Source organism: Medicago sativa, chromosome 4, assembly GCF_051527215.1.
Source record: "Medicago sativa cultivar Bolivia chromosome 4, Bolivia_mono, whole genome shotgun sequence".
NCBI lineage: Eukaryota > Viridiplantae > Streptophyta > Magnoliopsida > Fabales > Fabaceae > Medicago > Medicago sativa.
The window spans coordinates 94,424,837-94,443,012 of record NC_140752.1 but is presented as its reverse complement, the minus strand read 5'-3'; the positions used below and the strand labels follow the sequence as shown (position 1 = coordinate 94,443,012).

The 18,176-nt window shown below is 32.8% G+C and overlaps 2 protein-coding genes across 2 annotated transcripts in view; both read right to left on the bottom strand.

Moving 5' to 3' along the window:
* LOC146934038 (uncharacterized) overlaps positions 1-10,180 on the bottom strand; it is a 28,145-nt gene extending 17,965 nt beyond the window's left edge. Inside the window, exon 1 of the mRNA XM_085705872.1 lies at positions 9,739-10,180. Within this exon, the coding sequence (XP_085561998.1) occupies positions 9,739-9,894 (156 nt within the window). The 5' untranslated portion in view covers positions 9,895-10,180. The remainder of the gene's footprint in view (positions 1-9,738) is intronic.
* A 623-nt stretch (positions 10,181-10,803) lies between these two features.
* On the bottom strand, positions 10,804-16,637 carry LOC146934037 (uncharacterized). Its single transcript, XM_085705871.1, has 6 exons — positions 16,338-16,637; positions 11,978-12,236; positions 11,867-11,903; positions 11,664-11,769; positions 11,443-11,553; positions 10,804-11,146 (listed from the first exon to the last, which is right to left on the bottom strand). Exons 1-6 carry the CDS (start codon positions 16,524-16,526, stop codon positions 11,030-11,032), a joined length of 819 nt encoding a protein of 272 aa, XP_085561997.1. The 5' UTR covers positions 16,527-16,637; the 3' UTR covers positions 10,804-11,029.
* Positions 16,638-18,176: the final 1,539 nt, after the last annotated feature.

The following is an 18,176-nucleotide window of genomic DNA, read 5'->3' as shown; positions in this document are numbered from 1 at the left end:
CAGGCTTGTTGCACAAGGGTATAGTCAACAAGAAGGCATTGATTACACTGAAAAGTTTGCTCCAGTTGCAAGATTGGAAGCAATCAGGTTACTTCTTTCCTATGCAGTTAATCATGGCATAATATTATATCAAATGGATGTCAAGAGTGCATTTCTAAATGGTGTCATAGAAGAAGATGTGTATGTCAAGCAACCTCCTGGATTTGAGGATATTAAATATCCTGACCATGTTTTTAAACTGAAGAAATCACTATATGGCTTGAAACAAGCTCCCAGAGCTTGGTATGATAGACTAAGTAATTTCTTAATCAAGAATGATTTTAAAAGAGTACAGGTTGATACAACACTCTTCAGAAGGACCATTGGGAAAGATATTCTTGTTGTGCAAATATATGTTGATGATATAATATTTGGTTCTACTAATGCATCTCTTTGCAAGGAATTTTCTGAGTTAATGCAGGATGAATTTGAAATGAGCATGATGGGAGAGCTGAAGTTCTTCCTGGGCATTCAAATTAATCAATGCAAAGATGGATTCTATGTTCATCAATCAAAGTACACAAAGGAGCTTCTGAAGAAGTTCAAACTTGAAGATTGTAAAGTGATGAACACTCCAATGCACCCTACGTGCACCTTAAGCAAAGAAGATGAAGGAGCTAAAGTAGATCAGAAGCTGTATAGAGGTATGATTGGTTCTTTGTTATACCTCACTGCATCTAGGCCAGATATTTTATTCAGTGTATGCTTGTGTGCAAGATTCCAATCAGATCCTAGAGAATCTCATATGACTGCTGTCAAGAGAATCTTCAGGTATTTGAAAGGAACAACTAATCTTGGACTCCTTTATAGGAAATCCTTAGATTATAAGCTAATTGGATTCTGTGATGCTGATTATGCTGGTGATAGGATTGAAAGAAAGTCAACCAGTGGCAATTGTCAATTTCTGGGTGATAATCTTATATCCTGGGCTAGCAAAAGACAAACAACTATTGCTATGTCTACAGCAGAAGCAGAATACATTTCAGCTGCAAGTTATTGTACACAACTACTTTGGATGAAACATCAGTTGGAAGACTATCAGATAATTGCTAACAGTATTCCCATTTATTGTGATAATACTGCTGCTATTTGTTTGTCAAAAAATCCAATTTTGCATTCAAGAGCCAAGCACATTGAAATCAAACACCATTTTATCAGAGATTATGTTCAAAAAGGAATTTTAGATATACAATTCATTGATACTGAAAATCAATGGGCTGATATATTTACTAAACCTTTAACTGTTGAAAGATTTGATTTTATAAAGAAAAATTTGAACATGCACTACGTGTCTGATTAAAGTTTGCTTGCTCCTGAATAGGATTTTAGGTTCTGAAGTTAGTTCAGAAGCAGGAGTCCATCAGAAGCTCTGTATTGAGGTTCTGAGGAAAACTCGCTTCTGATGATGACGTCAGCATCTGAAGTCCAGAAGCTGGATTTATTGCTTCTGAATAGTTGAATTAGTGGAAACGTTGGGAGTTACTTTTTAAAAGTAACTTCTGACCCACTAACTTGGTAGTTACTCTGTGAACTTCTTACGTGGCCTGTATGTGTTGGTGTATAACTAAAAGGGCAATGATGATTTAATAGCTTTGAAAGTACTTTTCACGCGCCCCCAATTTTGTCATTAATGTTATGTTTGTTTGTCTCTTTTGAATTGCAAACGTTTTTACTCTTAAACACTTTTTCAATTCACACACTACTCACTCACAACAAACACATTTTGCTCTCAAACCTCTTGCGAAGTAAGCGCAAAAACCTTAGAACCCTATATTCTCTAAATCTTCTTCAATCATCATCAAATGGCATCATCAAGCTCAAAAGTTTCAGAATCTACTTCAAGCAAGCAAGGCGCATCAGGATCTGGGTCAGTCTACAAAGAGAAGACTATGGATATTCCATGGAAATTCTTAATAGTTCAAGTAGAATCACCGGTGGACTTCGCTTCACTTAAGAAGTACAAAGTGAACATGGAAGGATTGATAGAAACTCAGAAGCTGTCTGAGTACTTCAAAATGCTGAATGGGCCAACATATGTGAACCTGATCAAAGATTTCTGGCTAAAAGCTGAGATGTACAATGGAAAGCCTGCAAAGGTCGAAGTTAAACAAACTGGGTCAAAGAAAGGGAAAACAATCATGGATATGAATCCCACCTCCTTTGATAGCCTGGAAATAAGGTCTGAAGTGATGGGCATTCCTATAACCATCACTGAGGATGTTATAGCTAAAGCTTGTAGAATGAATGCAGAAGGAAGGTTTCAAGAAATAGTCAAGAAGGAAGATGTCCTGCTGCAAAGCTACTACAACACTCTTCTGGGTGGAAACAAAGATGCTAAGCCTTCTGAAATGGAGATTCACAACAGAATGTTGGTGAAATTCAGTAACGATTGCTTATTTCAAAGAGCAGGAGGGTCTGATCAACCCAACAACCAACAGAAGCTAGCAATTTACTTCATGACCAATCTGGAAAAGATAAACTTCCCAAGATATGTAATGGATCATCTCTGCTGGGCTATAAATGAAGGCACTATTAAAGGAAGAAAACAAGTACCTTATGGAAGATTATTGTCTGAGATCTTTCATCAAGGAAGAGTGCTGGACTTCTTGAGAAATACAAGGAGTGCTTCTGATAAATGCTTTGAAGTGTCTACTGCTGAAAGGACTATTAGTAGTAGGAGCTTATTCTCTATGAAGTTTATCAAGAAAGCTCCTGAGAATGAAAAGTGGTTGGAGATGACCATAGAAGAAACGGAGATTATCAGGAACTTTCCTTCAACCTTTGAGGAAAGTAATTCTAAAATCTTGGCTAAATCAGTAGCTGAGTATGTCTTGGAAGAAGATGCAAGCACTCAGGAGGAAGCTGTTCCTGCTAAAGTAAAGAAGGTTAAGAGTGCTACTGCATCAGAAGCAGCTACTGATAAGGGCAAGCAACAGAAGGTTGCTAAGAGAAAGAGAGGGAAAGCTGAAACCGTTTGTCATAAAGAAAGGTTGGAAGAAGCTTGGGAGGAGATAGAGAAAGAAGAGGCAGAGCCTAAGCTGAAAAGAAAGAAGGCTCCACTTGATATGAAAAGCTCTATGGTTCAAGTGACTCCAGTCATGAAGAGAATGGCTAAGGAATATTCTGATGACTTTTTAGCAAATAAGCGAGAAGTGAAAGCCTTGAAAGAACTTGGAAGAGAAGAGGAAGGAGAAAGGATGCTAATCGTGGATGAAGCTGATGCTGAAAATGTAGAGCAAGTTCAGAATCTTGGAACTTCAGAAGCAGTAGATAACTCTGCAATGTTATCTAAGGTACCTCAAGTTTCTCACATATCTTGTACCACATCCTCTATTCCTTCTGAAGACACTTCTTTTTTAGATCACCTAGAAAGTCATTATCTAGGTGAACTACCCCAATCTAGCTTTAACTCAACCTCAGAAAAAGCCTCTGAGACAACTCCAGAAGCAGCTGCTTCTGATAAAGTTGTTTCAGAAGACCCCCCTCAACAAAAACCTTCACCAGAAAAAGCCTTTTCACCCCCTCAATCTGAACCTACAACTTCATCACCCCCACAACAACAACCAATTGTTCCTGAACCATCTGTTCCTGAACAAGTCACTCCTCAAAAGACCGTTCCTGAACATATTGTTCCTGAACAACCAGTTACTCAACCCATTCCTGAACCTGAACCTGAACCTGAAACTGCCGCTCCTGAACACATTGTTCCTGAGCTAACCTCTGCTTCCATAACTCCTTCACCAGTACAAGTTATCAAGATCACCCATCATACTGGTGTATGTGATATGGACACAGACTCTGAGGATGATCAAAATGATCATGCCTCTGATATGGTAGTTGACCCCACTCCTGACCAACCATCAACTAGCCAATCCTTAACTACAAATGACCAATCATCATCAAACCTACCCATTATACACTTAGCCCCTCCAAAACCCTCTAAACAACCTTCACCTCCCACCATTTACCTGGATTCTCAAGTAATAAAAGATGTGTGGGAAGATATTGCTTCTGAAGTTCTCAGACTGATAGCAGGAAGAAATGACTTGGGTCATCAAGTTAGCTATTAGAAGCAATGGAGAAGGATAAAAGAAAGGGTCGTCAACCTGATTTCAGCTTTGCATGATTCCTGCATTGAGGCTCAAGAGCAAGCCAAGCAGAAGCTGGAAGATTGGTTGAATGGAATAGAAGAGAATACTGGAGATGTTGAAGTTCTTGGTACTTGGGTGAAGAATCCACTCAGTATCAGAGGCAAAGAACCTGATGAATTCCTGCCTAAGGAGTTGCATCTGATTATTCCTTCTGAGATCCTGAAGAAGATTGATGCACCTAACCTGGCTCTAGCTCAGGAGAACAAGGTGCTCAAAGAAGAAAATGACAGGCTTGAAACAGAGCTACTAGAGCAGAAGCTGAAGATATCAAAATTGGAAGACGATATGCAAGAAGCCAAGATCAGAGAAGACAACTACAGAAAAGATATGGACAAGAAGTATGCTGATGTTCAAGAGCTTCTGAAGAAGATTTTAGAGAAATAAGCCAAACCCATAGTTGCACACTTTTAGCTTATTTTTTTTGTCTCTTTAGGCTTTTAATATTCTTTGATCATCTCTGCCTCTGATTTAGTTCTTTTCGCTTCTGATATTATAAGCTTCTGAATTCTTCTTGCTTCTGAAAATCTTTAACTGTTTATACCTTGTGTGTTATTATTTGCATTGATAATAATGCTTGCTATGCTTGTTTATTTAATCCTTGAAGATGGTTAATATGCTTTAAAATGATTTGAATTATGCTCTGAACCTTTAATCTTATGTTTTTCTCATCTCTTCTTTTTGTTTATGTCTTTTTGCTAATGACAAAAGGGGGAGTATATGTGATAGTATTTAAAGGCTCTGAGCCCAATTAATAATATTTGAAAATTTTGAAAAATTTCTATCTTTTTGTTTTACCTTTAAAAGGGTGTGTCAAAAAGGGTGAAGTATCAAACTTCAAATAAAATTAATTGAACCATTCTTCTTATCTATAAGTCAATTCTTTTAATTTTTTTAAGCTCTGATATTATTGTGCGAAAAATGAATTTAATTAACCTGGATAGAACTTAGGGGGAGCTTACAAACCTCACCTTAAAGACTATCAGACTCAGGGGGAGTTAGAGCTTACAAACCTCAGACTCTGAGCTTACAAACCTCAGAAACCCCAAAGTCAACTCGTTAATTAGATTAACAACAATTGACCAATTTTAAATACTATTGTTTGTCATCATAAAAAAGGGGGAGATTGTTGGAACAAAATGTGTTTAACAATGAACCTCAAAGAGTTTTGATGATAACAAGGTATTAAAAATTGTAAATTGGACTAGCTAATATTTGTTCAAGTGTACAGGACCACAGTTAAAAAGTTACATCATTAATTGGTTCTGAATGAGCAAATAAAGAGCGAAAGAAAATGAAGCTTAGATGATTCTGAAGGCAATACGCTCCTGAAAGTAAAAGCGCTTCTGAAGTCAAGCTGCTCCTGAAGAAATAGTGCACCTGAAGAATAGTGCTCCTGAAGACAAGAGGTCCAGAAGCCACATGATCAGAAGCTGCATCATCAGAAGCTGCATCATCAGAAGCTGCCTCATCAGAAGTCATTTCACCAGAAGCTGAAGATCAACTGGATTTGCAAAAGATTCAAAGATTGAAGAATCTACATTGCAAAAGCTGTCTATTGGATTCGAAAACATAGCAGAAAACTAGTGGAACATTGCAACGGTCACTTCAAAGGTGTTTGAAGGCATGTGCTTGCAATTTTGGATGAAAGCGTTGACATTGTACCTCTGTACGAACTGTACAACCACCTTCTCCACTACTCTGTTTTGTGTCCACGCTACAAGACAAGAAAACAGCTTCAGAATACGGCTTCGCCTGCAAAGATGTTCCTTTGGATAAGGAATGGATTTCAAATTTGTTCTTCATAGGACAACAACCAAATCAGGCAAAATATCATTGGTGAAAGATCAAGCTTCAACAACGACTCTTTGGTGTGCTGGCAATTTCACAACGTCTCTTTCACACCTCTATATAAAGGAGTGAAGACTTAGAGTTTTGGTAATGCAAGAACGCTGAACGAAAGACTCACAACATTTTTACAAGTGTCAAACCTCTGCTGAAATTGTTCTGCATTCACTTAGAATTTCTGTGTCTCAGAGTCATATCTTAGAAATTCTTAAGTCCATTGAGTCTGTATCTGATTTATATTGTGAGCACCTCTGATTGTATATCAAGTGTTCAACCTTAAACAATTTTCTGTGTAATTTTGTTTAGTTAGGAAGTCTCTTGTAGTTGTGCTTGAGCAGGAAGTCTCTTGATTGTGTTCTTGAGCAAAGGAAGTCTCTAGCTTGTGTGCTTGAGCAAAGGAAGTCTCTTGCTTGTGTGCTTGAGCAATTGTAATCAGATATTACTCTTAGTGAAATCTCCTTGGAAGTGCAAGGGGGACTGGACTACTTCCGGATTGTGGAAGGAACCAGTATAATTGCTTTGTGTCGTTCTTCTTCTCTCTCTCTGTTTTATTCCGCTGCATTTAGATTCTGATCATCACTTCAGAAGCTGTCTCACTTAGCTTCTGATCAGTGTGTTCAGTTTTAGGAGAATTGAAGAATTTTTCAAAACACAATTCAACCCCCCCTTCTTGTGTTTTTCTCACCTTCAAATTATCCAATAAGCAAAAGAGTAATGATATTTTGACATCCATTTGATGACAACTTTGTTGACAACCTTGTTTTTCTCACTTCTTATTGGTCAAAAACAATGGAGAGAGAAAAAGGAAGAGAGAGGATAACAATATCATGTGAGTATGAGAGAGAAAATTGTCCAAAAGTTGTCAAAAAGTTGTTGTCAAAATATCATTTCTCTAAGCAAAACCAACCCCAAGTACAATACATATCAGCATTTAATGTACCGTTTTTCATTTTTATCCGATAAAATAAATAAAAAATTCTATGATTATTTCTTCAAAAATAAAATAATTTATATGATTATTTAAAAAATCTGTTATTTGATTGATTAAAAAGATAAATATAAATACAATATTTTAAATAAAGAATATAATTGAAAGAAAAAACTTCACTAAAAAGTGTGGTATTAACTTTAGGTTTTTTCTAACATGTGCAAATTTGTACATGTTAAAAAATTTAAAATGGTAAATTTGTTTTGGAATTTGTACATTTTACATTAAATATACATATGAAGCGTATAGATATTTTTTTTAAAATAGTTATCAAATTGAATAAAGAATGATACAATTTTATCAAAAAAAAATGATACAATTATAAATAAAATAATTTAAATGAAGGATAGATTAAAAAATCAAATTGTTATATATATATTCGATGTATATGTATCTTAGAAATCAATTATTTATTTAATAAATAAGGATAATATTATAAATAAAATAAAATAGTTTAATTTTTTTTATTTTACTATTGATCAAGTGACCAACACGTACTCAAATAAACATGTACGTATGGGGGTGGATGAAGTGTGATGATTAGAGATCGAATATAAGATTCTAAGTAAAATGCCCCACAAAAAAAAATAGTATAAATGATATATAAATTTGAAAAAAAAATGTTACATCAAAATTTGACATCTCATTTATTTATATGTATAGATATTGACTGTCATATTAAAAAAGTATAATATGATGTAGAAAATATGAACAGTTGTATGAAGTATATTTTTTTAGGGAGCCCCTAATATAGTCCTTAACTTAAAAGGACCATTAGTGGACCTCAATAGATTACCTGTGTTAACCGGTCACCTTTTATCAATCTTGTGGGCCCATTTGGAATTTGTTTATAGTTTTACTTATGTGCTCTTTTTTTTTGCTGGAAAAAAAATAGTTCTGTCTCTTTTCTCTTTCTCCCGGTTGTAAAATTCTTCCATAATTACTACCCCCTATTTGAACACAGTTTATTTCTTTTAAAGCCATTTTCATCAATCTTAACTACTGCAACTACAAAAAAAATATCAGCTTCATAGATGGTTATTTTCAAGTCAAAATGGATTTAAACAATTTAAAAACTATAGATAAGGCTTTCCTCATTTCAATCAATATGATTTTTTTTTAACAAGCATTTCAAGCAATATTCTTGATTTATCTATTATCTTTTTCTTTTAGGAATTGATTTATCTATTATCAATAATAGTGGTAACAATCTCAAACAAGAAACGGAATTGATTTATCTATCATTTCAAGCATACTTGTGTTGGTACTAACTACTGGTAACTTAAAAGATGCGATTTTTCAAAAGGGGAAAGATTAAAGCTTCAATTTTAATTTTCATTTCACTGGTACAAGAATTGCAAATGGAATTGAGGTTAAACTATATAATCCAGAAGACCTTTAAGGATCCACAACTATTGAAGAGATGGAGGTTTATGAGTTCATTGCTTTCTCACCTATCAACATAAACTAGGAACCAAATTAACCAAACCATTAAAACTATTTCAATTGCAGAACCGAAGAGAGAAAGTGGCCCAATATTACAGTTTCTATGGATGAGATTTACACGAGAGAGAAAGAGGAAGCGTACGGAATTGTATATATTTTTAAATATTTAAAAATGCCAACCGTACCCCCTTATAACAGTGACCTGTTATTGTAAGTAATTTATTGAGGTTCACCAATGGTCCTTTTAAATTAAGGACCATATTAGGGGCTCCCATTTTTTTAATATACATTTTTTTATTTAATTTTCAGTTCAAATAAATAGTGTATATATTATTATCAAGTTTTTGTACCTTTTTTAGAGCATCAGGTTATTGTACTTAATGGTACATTTATAACAAGAATTACTATTTTTAGGATTAATAAGAAAAATTAAATAAATTATTCATCTCAAGAAATTATTTGTACAATATATATGTTTATCATTAAAATGAATAAGAAAAAAGTAATATTTCAAACTCTTTTTTTATCTGACTCCTCTTTTATTTGTTGTGTGTCGGTTTCAAACGCAAATCACCAAAGTTGAAGAGCTAATTTTCAACCAAATGACTTTCAGAAACCGTCTCCTCTATTTCAGTACACTCTTGTTTATTTGATTTATCAAATTCAGATTTTATCTTCTTTCTCTCTATTTTTTCTGTCCATTCTTTGTCTTCTCGTTTTATTTTCACATACAAATAAACTATCAGATTTTGTTTGAATTAGTAAACAATGAATTCATCATAGAGGATTGAAAAACACGACTGTCACGGTTGATTATTTGTCGGAAAATATCAAGATGGCTATTTATTAGATAGAGCAAATGTATTCAAGCATGATTACTTAGTGAACTTGTGGAAAAAAAAAAGAGCAAATATATTATAAATTGCTTTCCCAAAAAGCACAAAAATTTATTTAATTCCTAAAAATGTAAAATATCAGTTTAATTTAAAATAAAAATAAAAAAACCTTCAACATCGGTCAAAATATCATTTAAAAAAAATTAAATGGATTAATTGACTTGCATTTGATATCCTTAAATATCAGAAAAATTTATTTCTCAGTTGGACAACTAGGTTTAGTGTTTTTTATCAGTTTTAGTTTATGTGTATGTATGAAACATGTGACTATACATGTGAAATATAGGTGAGGAGAATACCAAACCATTACCATATGATACAAAAATTTGTAAGAAAATAGACGTAAATTATGTATGAAGAGGTTAGGTAGTACCTTAGAAGATGGATCTTGTGTTTCAACAAAGGCTCTCACAAGACGGATTTTGGTCAGTTCAGTTTCTGTAACAACATCGTTTGCAGCATACCCTAAATCTTTGTTACAATCTTCTAATCTTGTTCCCTTCTTGCAACCCTTCACCGCTTCTTCCATTCTTTTGCTTCTTCTTGTTCTTCTTTTACCACCGATATTAATGTGAAGTTTCTTTTTTAGGACTTATATTATTTTCCAGCTCGATCGTACATGTATATACGCAAGGATAATTATGTTGCAAATTAAATGCTTGTACCAGTTCGGTGACACTCAAGGCCCACAAATGTAATGTGTGTTGAACTACCTGATTTGATATTTATCTTTCATTTTCGGAGCCAACTCGAATTAGTTAACGACAAATTAGTAGTAAAATGAACTCTATATTTCTAGTTAGGGCTATAAATACACTGATTAAGGATTTTTCGGTCATTATGCATGTCAAAGTTCTTTATTTTGACAAATTTTTGTATCGGTTTAATAACTAAAAAACAACTTATTTCCAGTTACTTGTTAGGAAGCAAAACAAGTACAGTATCAGTATATATTAATGTAATTAATGTTATCTACCACGGCACAAGGAATTTTAATTTTTAAGGATAATAAAAAATTGCATGTTAGTGTGTAATGAATAATATAAAACCCCAAAATTTCATTTCTTTCTTTTGGGGTTTTCTGGTTAGTTACGTCTGAAAAAAGTTATTGTACAAATTAAAGTTTCTGTTCTCTTGTAGTTGTAGCTGAGAGGGCAAAATTTACAAAAACTTGGAAATTAAATCCAATGCAAATGAATACATTTTTTTATCATTGAATAAAATTCTATTTAAATCTTATTCTAGACTATAGAGAGTACCGGGAGATTATATAAATCTTATTGACCACACTCGCACATCATTCATGACTGAATATAGATTAGATGAAGTAAGATATCTAGGGAAAGCTTCAAACATCATTCAATTATATATAGATTATATACACCAAGAAATCAATTAACAAGTACTAGCATATAAAGTAAAAATTAAGAACATATACTAGTAATGAACTTGACTATTCTATTCTCATATTGACCGAGATTGCAAAGAAGAATTCCATGGTTACTGGAAATACAACTGAACTATCAGTTATTTATTTGTAACACCATATATAACATAAATTATGAGTAAAAGAAAATAGTCAAAGAAAGGCAAACAAAGATAAAATAAAATTTGAATAATTTTTTCTTATAGTCTCATTAATTTCCCGGTGTTGATTAGTTTAATTAGATATCCTGGATGGGGACTAATTGCAGTTTGCCACCATATATCTCAGGGAGTTGACTTTCATCTATGTCTTCTAGAAGTGTTGATTTCACCTTATTGTTCTCCACAAATACTATCTGCAAGGATATCGAACTCAACTTTATAAGTATTTTCCCTCAATATTTCAAACTTAAACAAATATATAGAAATACCATACAATGAGATGTTATATATAATTTGGAAAATGTTAACATGTGCCCTTAAAGTACATGTTAATGTACTAAACATAGAAATTTTGTATAGAAAATTGTGTTAATTTATTTCTCAAAAAGTTAAATACCTCATATGAATTAATTATTCTCAATAAATAATTGGTATTTTTAGAATACCTTAAGGGTATAAGTTAGCTAGACCCATATAATTTAAACATCACCTTCTTCTTAGTTTTGTTGTCAATGAACGGGTAAATTATTTTCCACACTTTCATAAAAATGTACGGTGCATGGAGAATAAACAACTTCCCCAATCTTTCAGGGTAGTAATCCTGCATCCAAGAAATCAACAATCATAAGGCCTGAGTGCTATATTAATATATAAAGGTTACATTAACTTCACAATTCACAAACACAAACATAATGCTATAACTATATATACCTGCAAAATGGAGAGGGCGCCAATGTATCCACGAACATCACTATTTGAGTAACCCCATCCCTTGAGTTCTGCTATACCAACAAATTTCTCTTGTCCTGGTGGCATGCTGATACATCAAATGATCATATGTTACTAATCAAGATTCTAACCAATTTCACGGTTTTATAAACTGGATCCATAGATTGAAATAAGGAATTAATTACCTTGCACATAGTTTATCAAGAATATAAACTACAAAACCTGTATCACAGAAAATTGTTAATGAGTGGAAACAAATAATCATGCCTAGCTTAACTACCACAAACCATACATACGTTTGAATTCATCTAGACCATCTTTCTTTTGATAATGTTTTCCACCGAAGGCAATGAGTATAGGTCGACCAATCTTGTCGCGTCCTTGGGCGAAGGCCTTGTCGTCTGCAATTTGGCTATGAACCTGTGATAGAGATATGGAACCATTTGGAACAAATGAATGTCTCCATTTCAAGTACTTGAGGAACATTGCTGAAGCCTTCTCCACATCTAAATCACGAGCTCGTAAGAATCTTCTAATCGTCAAATCATCTTCTTCCTGCAACCAAGAGTAAAATATATCCTCTTACTATTTACTAAAGCCAACAAATTTAAGCATAACTTCTACTTGACCACACCAAATATATGTCATAGGCATAGCTCACAAATTAAATTTCACATGGCTGAACTTATAAAAAAAATCACATGACTGCCAAAGATTAGTGGTGCTAAGAATGGAGAATTAAAGACAGACAAAACTTAGATGAAGTATTTTTCCAATCCCTGACAGCTAAACAAACAGCTAAGTGCAGAAGTGGATTTGGAAGAAATAATGTCTACCATTAACTGTATGTTTGTTTCAAGGGAAAGAAAGTGGTGAGGAGAGAAAGGCGAGGGAAAGAAAGCATTTCTATTGTTTGGAACTCCCTAGAAAGGTTAAGGAAAGAAAGAATTTTTGTGGGACCCACGTTGAAAACTTTTCCACCCACATTTGAACGGAATGCTTGAAGAACACTAGTGTTTTGTTCAAAATATCCAAAATGCCCCTATTTTTATTCATTGTTCATTTTACTATTCCAATTGTTGTCTTTTTTCATTTATTTTTTTCAATTCAACGCTAACTTCTTTTTTTTTTTTTTTTGGAAATAATTTACTGCCTAACGTTGGTTAGCACATGTGGTTGTTTTACGCCACATTTTATTTTTCCACTAAAACTATAGACAATTAGTTTATATATACTAAAATATTATTTGTGTTTAAGGGTATTAATGTCAATTACTAAATTTAGGTCTTTCTTTCCTCCAACTTTCTATTCCGCTTTCTCTTGTACCAAACAACTAAAACAATCCTCTTACTTTCTACTCTCTTTCTTTCCTTAAACAATCTTTCCTTTCTCATTCTTTCCTTACACTTTCTTTGTGCATCCAAACAAAGCCTAAATGTTATGTTAAACATATTTATTGGTTTCATATTATTTATCATTTTGAAAATACCAATGTATTACACCCTCCAATCACTGAAAAATACCTTTTTTTTAGAGGTATGAAAAATACTTTTGTAAATGAAATTTATTTTATCTGAACTTTTTTTAAATAAAAAGGAGTTTAATATCACTATGTATAAATTTCGTAAGAAAAAAAAATCACTAGATATAATTTTTTTCTTCAGAATAATATTAAATTTCAGCATCACTGTATATTCTCAGCAATTAATTCCCATTATGGCAGTGTGCCAGTGTCTCAGTTAGCGGCTTCAGATGCTGCTGTAGTTAGTACTTGGTAGGATACCACTTTTGACATATCAGATTATCGGCCATGAATTCAAAAATAAGTCTCTGTTAAATAAAAAAAAATTATAAATGCCATCAATATGGGTTAAAATAGTTGGAAGTTATCTCAAGTTAATCAAGGTAGTTAAAATTAGTTAGAGTTAGTTAACTTAACCACCATAGTTAGATGGTTACTAGTTAAAGTCATAGAGGGTTATAAATAATTCACTTCATTGTATCTCAATTTATCTTTTTTCATTTATTTTTTGGTCAAGTAATCTAGTGTATAGAGAGATGGGGTGTCCGAGGTTCGAACCTCAACCTCTGCATATAATATGCAATATCCCTACCAAATAGAGCTAAGCACACGGGATATCTCAATTTATCTTTTATCAATCTATATCCATTCAATATGAATTTTTATGAGTTTTTACCTCATCAATACACATATGTTATTTATCTTGTTTACATTTATGATATTTGTCCCTATGATTTTATGATTCTCAACAATGGGTCCATTTAACTTGCACCACTTAGAGTTTTGGTCCAACTTGAACCACTTAAATGACTTAGTATTGGAGGTTAAAATCAGTCATTTTTATTAATTTTTTGAGGGAAAATGTGTAGGAGAATAGCACACTATCCCATCTCTTTCTCTTCCTCTCTCTGTCACTCTTTCCTCCCACTTCTCTGCTATTAAACCTTCATTGGTACCTACCATCTTCCTTTCTTTTACATTAATTCCCCTTCTTTTTCTTTCACTCACATAAACCCTCCCATAAATTATCCTTGTAATCTCTTCGCCACTATCACAACCTACATCTTACCATAATAATTTACTTTTTCACCTTCCTTATATCAAATTATTATAAATTAATCTAAAAAATAATAGAGAGAATAAAACAATAATTGTCAAAATTTGTTTAAATTGATATGAACCGGATCTCTAATCAATGGGTTGGTAAAAAACAATAATGTTGTGTATCACTTTTTTTAACAAGGATCTCATCTATTCTACAAAAAAAAAATCTCTCATGTATTCTACCAAAATAAATTAATAGTACATTCAACATTTTTCCCCAGGTTCCAGCAAGAGAGAGAGATGACGTGTCTGAAAAATATTGTAAGAGAGGTTTTCAAAGAGAGATTATTCATTTCCCATTGTTCCCCATAGATATATGAAAGATGGAAATTTTAAATTTTTTTTAATTAATAAATCATTTATTCATCAGATGAATCATGGATATATTTTTAGAGAGGGATCTAGTGGTGGTCTGGTTAAAAATAAAATTGAAACTAAATTGCAATCCAACGTGAGAGAGAAGATGGAGGAAAGAGGGGGTGAGCCAAGGAGCTATTTCACAAACTGACAAAAACAATCTAGTGCAATCAGGCTTACATAGACCTTCACATAGCCACAACTTGGACATCAAGTTCCAAAATTCAAATCCCAACCATCCCTTTAAAATTTTACTATATCAATGGTCTGTATTCAACTGGTCCAAGTTGGACTCAAACTCTATGTGGTCCAAATTAAAACAAACCCTTAACAATATCATCGGATGAGTATTTAGTCCAAATGAATAAGAAAAAAGACAATTTTCACACTCTTCTTTCTTTTATTTATCAATTTAGTAAACTTTGTTCTTCTTTTTTTTTTACAAAAATTTTGATCTTTTCTATATTACCTCGTTTTCTCTTCTTCTCTTCACATACAAACAAATTATACTATCAGGAATTTGTTTCATTAGTAAACCATGAGTTTGTTCTAAAGGATTGAAAAACCACTACTATGGATTGACTATTTGTGGTAAACTATCAAGAGGAATTCCATATTGATAATTGCCTTTCTCTCCATGTGTTTTTACTCATCCCGTCAAAATAGTTGAGCATGAGTTAACTCACGCATGTGTATTTTCAGCGTGAGTTAACTCACTTAGGTGGAAATGAGCAATTCCACCACTTAATATTCAACTTCTTTTAGGAGACTTAATATTCAACTTTTGAAATAAGAGTATAAGAAAATATTAATTGACTAAGATAAGGCTAGCACATACTCTTTAACAAAAACTTTCTGCCATAAACTTTGTTATTTATTCAATTTCATTAAAAAAATAAAGTAAAAATAAACTTCCCTGCATTTCATTTTTCATTCCCTTGGTATTTATATAATTTGACTCCGTACTTTTTCATTCATTTACCGTGCATACTTCACTTGTTAGAGCAAATATTTAAATCGGAAAAAGAAAAAGAAAAACATATAAATCGGTTTCCCAAAAAAATACAAAACCGTATATGACTCCTAATTAAAAATGTTCTGTCGGAAAAAAAAATCTTAATTAAGAACGTAAAATATCACTTTTCGGCCATTGGTTTTTTTCCGGTAGTAGATAAAATGACTAATATCATTTAAAACTCACACTATTGCAAGATTCTGGAGTCAAACTCGGATAAAGGTGTTCATCTAAACATAGCTTTGTTAATTAGTTGAGCTGCACCTTCCTTTAAAAAAAAAATAATCTGACTTTCTTTTAAAAAAATAATCAGACTAACATTTGATATCCTTAAGGATCAAAGATATTGTCCACTTGTCCTAGCTCAACTAGAAAAATGTCGAAATCGTTAGATTGAACACCACGACTTAGGTTCGAACTCCAACTCGTCCAGTTATGTGTGCGAGTTTCAAATGGCTATTGTCATTTAATCTATCTACCAAAAACGACTAGGTTTCATGATATTTGTCAAGATTAATTTTATATTTACTTTATTATGAAGTATGAAACATGTGAATATAGGTGAGGATGCCAAACCATATGAAGCAATTTTTTGTAATATTATAGACGTTGGTTATGTATGAGAATGATAAGAAATGAGGAAGATAATAGGTAGTACCTTGGAAGACGGATCTTGTGTTTCAACAAAGGCTCTCACAAGACGGATTTTGGTTAGTTCAGTTTCTGTGACAACATCATTTGCAACCACTTGTGCTTTTGCTTCTAATTCCTTAGTTACATACGCTAAATCTTTGTTACAATCTTCTACTCCTGTTCCCTTATTATGACAACCCTTCACTGCTTCCATTTTCAATTGACCCTTTTCTTCGTCTTTGTCCTCTTGATCAAAGTGAAGCTTCCTTTCTAGTACTACTATGTATTCCAGCTCGATCGTACATATATATACAAAGATAATTATGTTGCAAATTAAATGCTTGTGCCGATGTAATGTGTGCTGACCTACCTAATTTGATATTATCTTTCATTTTCAAAGCCAACTCTGCAGCTAACGACAAATGGTAAAAATGAACTCTATCCTTGTTTTGGGATCGTTCTATTCTGTTTTTGGGCTATAAATATTGAATACGATTTTTCGGTCATTATCCATAAATCATAGAGTATTACTTTTCTCATCCTATGGGATTCTCGCGCGCCTTTTTTTTTTTATTCAAAAATGACATTGAAGTTTCCGGATTTCATAATTTCGAATGGTGTTTTCCTTTGTTAAAGGGTGAAAAATGAGTTACGAATTTTTCCAGATTTCGTAATCCAGAAACTTCAAAAAATAAGGTGTGCTACATGATTTTTTTCAAATTTCATTTGGCCAGCATTTATGTTGTTTGAAAAAAAACCTTTATACTACCAAACAATAGCCATGTAGGTTGCATATGACATTCTGAAATCTACTTTGAGATTGATTTTTATGTTGTATCAGTATATGTCTTCTGCTGTACCTGGTTATCGTTTTTAGAATTATCTCACTTGTATTCTTTTACTTTTATTTCTAAATCTTATCAATAACTTGTGTTATAGGTCGACCATCTTCAGGCATCGGATTAATAACAGTGTATCACATGCTTCTAATTATCTCAAGCAGTTTCCTTCACCTATCATATCTATCATTGCAAAATTCATATCTTTTGTATCCGGTGGCTTTGCTGCAATTCTGATCATTATTGCTTTTCTCAAGGAGTCTCTGCTAGAGGGCCATGTAATGAACTTCTGTTGATTTTTAGTGAGTTCATAATGTCATGGATTATGAAATTTGAAAAAAATCATGTAGCGCACCCTATTTTTTGAAGTTTCCGGATTACAAAATCCGAAAAAATGAAGTTTCCGGATTACAAAATCCGGAAAAATGTGTAACTCATTTTTTCACCCTTTAACAAAGGAAAACACTATTTCGGATTATGAAATTCGGTTTTCACCCTTTAACAAAGGAAAACACTATTTCGAATTATGAAATTCGGAAACGTCAAGGGCATTTTTGAAAAAAATAGGGCGCACGAGAATCTCATGAGGTGGAAAAAGTAATACTCTAGACCATAAGGTTTGCGGGTATAAACATATGGCCATGTCAGCCCAACACAACTCTATAAAGGTATTATTTTTGACAGATTTTTCTTTATCGGTTTCAAACAGAAAATAATAAGAAATAAATATTTCCAATTATTTTTCTTAGAAACCGAAGAAGTTCTGATATAAAAAAAAAATAACCCTAATATTAATATGATGTTATCTATCACGGTACAAAGAGTGTTAAGGATAAAAAAAAAAAAAAAACCAGGTACATACAAATGAATTTGAAAACAACCCTAATCAATCCTGGATGAATATAAGTTAGTACTTTAAAAAAAAAATTGTTACAAATTAGTTTTTTAATTGACAAAACATCTGGACATTATCTTATTTTCATCAAACTCGGTTAAAAAGTGTTTATATAAATGTTTAATGTTAA